Source organism: Monoraphidium neglectum (genome assembly GCF_000611645.1).
Source record: "Monoraphidium neglectum strain SAG 48.87 unplaced genomic scaffold scaffold03600, whole genome shotgun sequence".
NCBI lineage: Eukaryota > Viridiplantae > Chlorophyta > Chlorophyceae > Sphaeropleales > Selenastraceae > Monoraphidium > Monoraphidium neglectum.
Window position 1 is genome coordinate 1 of NW_014010029.1, and position 6,022 is coordinate 6,022.

General features: G+C 67.8%; 3 protein-coding genes across 3 annotated transcripts; 2 read left to right on the forward strand and 1 right to left on the reverse strand.

Annotated features, from left to right (window-relative positions):
- Positions 1–14: 14 nt before the first annotated feature.
- MNEG_13058 (hypothetical protein) lies at positions 15–3,050 on the reverse strand (the record flags this gene model as incomplete). The annotated part of the gene is made up of 7 exons (XM_014038468.1): positions 15–227; positions 323–757; positions 977–1,112; positions 1,398–1,528; positions 1,785–1,856; positions 2,079–2,357; positions 2,832–3,050. The coding sequence occupies 7 exons, from the start codon at positions 3,048–3,050 to the stop codon at positions 15–17; spliced, it is 1,485 nt and encodes a 494-aa protein (XP_013893922.1).
- An 806-nt stretch (positions 3,051–3,856) lies between these two features.
- MNEG_13059 (hypothetical protein) lies at positions 3,857–4,312 on the forward strand (the record flags this gene model as incomplete). Its single annotated transcript, XM_014038469.1, has 1 exon — positions 3,857–4,312. The coding sequence occupies one exon, from the start codon at positions 3,857–3,859 to the stop codon at positions 4,310–4,312; it is 456 nt and encodes a 151-aa protein (XP_013893923.1).
- A 1,276-nt stretch (positions 4,313–5,588) lies between these two features.
- Positions 5,589–6,000, forward strand: MNEG_13060 (hypothetical protein; the record flags this gene model as incomplete). Its single annotated transcript, XM_014038470.1, has 1 exon — positions 5,589–6,000. A coding segment is annotated over one exon (412 nt), but the record flags the coding sequence as incomplete, so codon positions are not given.
- Positions 6,001–6,022: the final 22 nt, after the last annotated feature.

Consider the following 6,022-nt stretch of genomic DNA (forward strand, 5'->3'; position numbering starts at 1 on the left):
CCCGGGGGCCCCACTCAAGCACCCACCAGGTCCTCCCCCACAGCCTCGTTGATGCGCGCCACCAGCCAGTCAAACAGCCGCGCGTAGATCACCTGCGGCGCGTTGACCGCGCGGGCGCCGCGGGGTGTTTGTTGGATAACACCCTCTCTTCGGCGCGGATCTGCAGCGGCGGGCGGGCCGCCGAAGCGGGGCAGCGGCGGCGGCAGCAGCGCCGCGGCCCGGGCTGCCTGGGCCGTGCGGCACGTTGCGGCCCTGCAACTGGCAGCGATCGAAGCAGGCCGCAGCGAAAAAGGCACCCTCATCTGGACACAAAAACACACACCTTTGAGAGCGCGTCCCGCGTCTCCGCCGCCGCCTTGGCGCCGAGCGGGCTCACGATCGGCCCGTCCGGCGTCACCCGCGTCCGCGTCGTCACCGCCTTAGTCAGCGCCGCCGCCCCGCACCCCAGCAGCCCCGCCGCCGCCGCCAGGCTCGCGGCGGCGGGCCCGCCGACGGCGCAGCCGTCGCCGCCGTCGGGGCAGGGGTCGAATGACACGTCACCCAGGTGCAGCAGCGCAGACAGTATCGAAAACAGCCGCTCCTGCTCGTCTGCCCCCAGCCCCACCGCCCGCATGGCGTGGCGCGTGACCAGCAGGTCGCGCGCGTCGTCGACGCCGGGCAGGGCCAGGCAGCCGGCGGCGGCGGTCAGGCGGTGCGCGGCGGCGGAGGCGCCGAGGGCCCAGCGGGAGCGCTCCTCGCGGGTCGCGCCGGCGAGGAGCTGCGGGCGAGGGTTGTGCGTGTGTGTGTAGATGAGGATGGGGGTTGGCGGCGGGGATGCCGCAAGATGGTGGGCGCAGCTGCTTTCAAGGGCAGCTGCTCACCCACAACGCTCGTGCACGCACACACACACACACACACACACCCACACCCTCATGCGCGCCGCGACCCCTCCCCTCCCCTCCTCCTACCCCACCGTCGCCACCCCAACACAACCCACCTGGTAGAATATGTGGTAGTTGCGCTCCCCCTTGCTGGGCGCCACCAGCCGCGACCGCTCCAGCAGGTAGGTGTGGATGCGCGCCCCGCTGATAGACCCCGCGGCGCAGAAGTGAAGCTCGATGTATTTGCCAAACCTGTTGGGGCGTTCCAAGGTGCAGGGCGGGGCGGCCGGTTCAGGAGCCTGCCGTGGCGCAGGGGGACACCGAGGTGGAGCCGTAGCAAGGCCCGCCGCCGGGGCGCGGCCAGCCGGGCTTGGCGGGGTCGCAGCACTGGGAATCCCCTTTGCCATGTGAAGGCCAGCGCGGGCCCCTGCAACGCCCCGCTCCACACCGCCCAACCGCAGCATCAAAGGGCCGCGCCGCGCCGCTGCGCTGCTTTCGCGCCGCCCGCCGTCGCGCGTGCATGGCGGCCGTACCCACCTCGAGCTGTTGTCGTTGCGCACTGTCTTGGCATTGCCAAACGCCTCCAGCAGCGGGTTGCTCTCCAGCACGCGCTGCTCCACGCTGGGCCGCGCGGCGTCGCCGTCGTCGCTGTCCTTGGACTTGTAGCCCTGCGGGGGTTTGGCGTCGCGCGCGGGGGCGCGCGCGGTGCTGGTTACAAGACGACAGGCGTTTTTTAGGGGCGGGAGTTTGAAAACTAAGAACGAGGGAGACAATCCTTCGAGTGTTTTGCGGGGAGGGGCGCATGGCTTCCATGGGGTAGAGATGCTGGCGGTGCGCAGCAGCTGCGGCTACACAAAGGTTTCACGTGCGCCCGCGCGCCCGTGCCGCAGAGCTGCCGCACTTCACACCCGGCCGATGACTCACCCCCAGGAATGCGAGGTACTTCATGATGAGCTTGCTGGTCTCGGTCTTGCCCGCGCCAGACTCGCCGGTGACCTGCGAGCGGGCGGCAAAGCCAACACGTGGTCGCCCGGTCCCGCCTGCTGTCTTCCTCAAAGCTCGGCCCTCAAACCCTCACCCCTACCCCGCCCGCCGCGCAGGAGGGGGCTGGACGCTTCCTCCGGCCTCGACCGCTCGCTGCGCCTAAAGCCGGCCGGGGCGTGGTCGCATGCCCAGCCCAAGCACAGGGCCCCCCGCGGCGGCTCCGGCCCCGCGCACCAGCAGCGCCTGCCCCTTGCCCTCGCCCCGCATCCGCCAGTAAGCCTGGCTGGCGACCGCGTAGACGTGCGGCGCCCGCGCGACCGCGTCGCCGGCGGCGCCCTCAGATCTGTAAGCCTCCATCGCCGCCGCGTCGTATAGGTGTGGCATTGGCGTGAAGGGGTTGAGGGCGATGATGATGCCGCGGCCGGTGTTGGTGTAGATCTGGCCGCCGGCGTAGCGGCGCGCGAGGGCCGACAGGACGGACGGCTCGTTCAGGTGCGCCAGGCGGATCAGGTCCTGGGGTCGAGGGCGGGCGGCGGCGCGTTTTCTTGGGGCGGCGACAGGATGGGGCCTCCCCGCCGGCGGGCCGGCGGGGAAGGTTGTGTGCGTGTTTGGCTTTGGCGGCGTGAATATGCACGAACGATACAGCTGCGTCGGCTGAAGTGTGGGCCCACCACCAGGCTTCATGCTTCACTGGCTAGGGGGCAGGTGCGATTGCGCTGCACTGCGAGCTGTCGCAGCCGCACGCGGCGCGGGGCGAGGCGCCTGCCGGGGCGCGCCCTCCCAACCAGCCAGCAGGGCGCCCCAATGTCTCCGCAGCGCACAAAGCGGCCGGGGGCTGAGCGGCACTGGCCGCGCTCGGCGGTCAAGCAGGCTGCCCCACACCCGCATATGCCAACCGCCCCGCATGCGCGCCGCAGCAAAGGCATGCGCGCGCATCATCGCTACAACCGTGCGCATGACCCTAGTTCCTCCCCTACAGGTTCCCACCTGCACGCATGAGTCATCGCCACGCAACTCAATGTCTGCCGGGGCGCATGCCACCACCTCGCCAGACCCCTCAAGTGCCACGGCTGCCGCGCCGCCCTCGTCCGCGGACGTGACCACCGCCGGCAGCCATTCCGAAGCCGCCGCCGTTACGCCATTCTGAACGCCCGCTGCGGGGCGCCGGACCCAGACCGCCGCTCCCGCGTGCAGGTGGTGTGCCATATTCCCGTCTGACCGCCCTGCGCCTGCCGCTGCACGCCCAGCCCCGGCGCGAGCGCCGCGCACGGCTGGCTGAAGATTACAAGAGAGGAAACAATTATGCGACCTCACTGACCTTCCTCGGCGAGTACAGGGCCCTGCGCACTCCCCCGCAGGCCCCGGTAGGGGGCCAACTGGCGTATCGATATACCACCGCTGTGTTTGGGTTAACGCAGAGTTTATTGACTTTCAACTGCAGAAAACTATGCGGCGAAGCGCGAGGCAAATCGCAGAATCAAATGTCACCACGCCGTCCTCTCTTCCCGCGCTGTTCGCGTCTTGTCAGTGTCAAGGAGACGTAGTTCACATGCTGTATCGTATAGTCTCTAATCCAAACATCGTCCAGACCGCGACCTGCTGTCAGATCGTCCCTGCGTGATCCAGCGGGCCTGTTCCCCACCAGCCGCTCAGTGGCTTGTTGTTGCAACTTTCAAGTAGAAAGCACCGTAGACTCCACTTCTCAGCTCCCCAGGCAGCGGGCCCGCCCGGCTCTCGCCACAGCGATCATGTGAGGCGCGGGCTGCACCATCTAGGGCATGTCGTTTACGTCACACTTTAGCACTGTGCCGCCAGTACAGGCGTGCCCACGCCGGGGCCAGTCCCAGCAGCGCGCAGCACACGCGCACCGGCGGCACACGCCCGCTGCCGGTCTGAAGCCTCGCGCCGCCGCCGCCCCCGCCCCCGCGCCCGCGCCCGCGCCCCTCCCTCCTCGCCAATCAAGGGCGGACCTCGAGTTTGAGGTGGCGGAGGAGGATGTGGCCGAGGAGGAAATGCAGGAGGACGAGGAGCAGAAGGCGACGCTCGACGCCGGCGACCTCCGCAACACCATCCTGTCAAAAAAGAAGGGCCGCGGCTTCCGCGACGCCGCGCGCGACGAGGACCCCGGCGGCAACGCCCGCTACGACTCGCTCGACGGCGGCGGCGGCGGCGGCGCGTCGGGGCCCGCAAAGTCGGTCGAGGGGTGGGTGCTGTTTGTGACGGGCCTCCACGAGGAGGCACAGGAGGAGGACGTCGTCGAGGCGTTTGCAGAGTATGGGGACGTCAAGAACGTCTACCTAAACCTGGATCGCCAGACCGGCTACGTCAAGGGGTACGCCCTGATCGAGTACGCCACGGAGAAGGAGGCGCGCGAGGCGGCGAAGCAGCTCGAGGGCACCAAGCTGCTGGAGCAGACGATCCACGTCACGTGGGCGTTCGTCAAGCAGGGGCGCGCCAAGCGGCGCTGAGGGCGGGGGCGCGGGGCGTCGCGGGCAGGGACGGCCTGGCCTCGTGCGGGTTTCCATGGCCTTGCAATCTGCCGGTGTCGCTGGCGGCTGGGGGCGGCCGCGCCACGTCGCGGCCCCCTGCCGCGCGCTGTGGGCTCCGCCAGGCTCGTGGCAGGTCTGCCGACAGCGCGAACGGCGGCGGCAGATCCAGGGCATGGCAGGCAGCCGCATGTATCGCCCCGCTCTGCGGGGCGAGAGGGCCGCGGCGTTCATTTGGGCGGCCTTAGGCTGCACCGCAGCAGGCCTGCCCATGATGGCTCGTACCTGGCAGCTGCCAGAGCCGTGCTCCGCAGCGTTCGCGCGGCCCGCGGCGGCACTGGCTGGCCCGTGCACGGCCATTAGCTGCGTTGCCGCGCCGGGCTTGGTGCTGACAGGTGCTGTGGTGCCGGGGTGCAGATGGGCCGGCCTGGCCGTGCAGTGTTTGATAGTGTTTCCACTCGTGCTCCTCACTGGCAAATACCACACCTGACGTATGCCTGTGCCTGCTTGTGTATGTGTTTGTCGTCGGACCTTGTCTGATTTCAGTTATGTTTTTATGGTGGAAATCTTATCAGTTTTGCCCCCCTGTTATGATGTAGCCATCATCGTGAAGGTGCACGAACCAGAAGTAACACCCACGCAATCATTGACAGCCCCAGTGCCGGTAGAATCACAAAAGGGTGCACGGTTTTGGGTGAGGCACCCGGCCCACGCCTCTCGCTCTCAACAACAATCAATGGACATGAACTGCTCACCAGGCCTGGCCCATCATAACGAAAGTGCAAAACCGAAATATCTCCCCCGCCCGCTGACGGCGGCCAGTCACTCAAACCAGTGAGTGTGGTGCAAGCAGGGGGAGGGAGACTTCAGCTAGCTGGAACTGAAGAAAATTTTATAGTTTCTACTGCATATCATCAGTGTGCAGGTTGCCTCCTCTGCGCAAGCATTCCGAAAATTTTCCGAAGTTGCTCAGTTGCCATCTGCCTTAGTGCCATACGATCAAAAGTGCACAGTGATGGATTGCGAATGACGACGACATATGTGCTGTTCAAGTGATTCGCATCCGACACACGTCTGATCTGGTTCAAGTGATCTTTGAAGCACCTCCATTGAGCGGACCGTTTTCTGCAGACTCAAGCTTTGGGGACAGTTCAAATTGGTTCCTTACGTCGTCTGGTTGGGCTGTAATTTGCTGGGCTCCGCAGCTGGCTAGGTTTGCCTCTGTGCTGGGCAAGTTGACGGCGGCGCGCCGCACGTGATGCAGCCGCAGGGGCCGCATCAGTGGCACCAGCAGCAACCGCCGCCGCAGCGCCAAGGCCAGTACCAACAGCAGCCTCCATACCAACTGCAGGGCTACCCCCAGCAGCCCCATGCGCAGGATGGTTACCAGCAGCAGCAGCAAATTCGGCAGCAGCCCCAATACCATTGGCAGGGGCAGCCCGCTCCAGGCGGCCCCCGGCCGCCACCCTCACAAATCCGCGGCGCCAACGGCGGCCATGCCGGCTATGGTGCTCCCGGGTACGCCGGCGCCCCCGTCCACGGCGCAGGCAGGGGCTACACGCCGGGTCGCGGCGCGCCCGGCGGGTTGGCGCCTGCGCCGCCCGGCGGCGGCCGCGGCGGCGGCCCTTCATGGGATGCACGCGGCGGCGCCGGCGGGCGCGGCAGGGGCGGTGGCGGCGGCAGGGGCGGCGG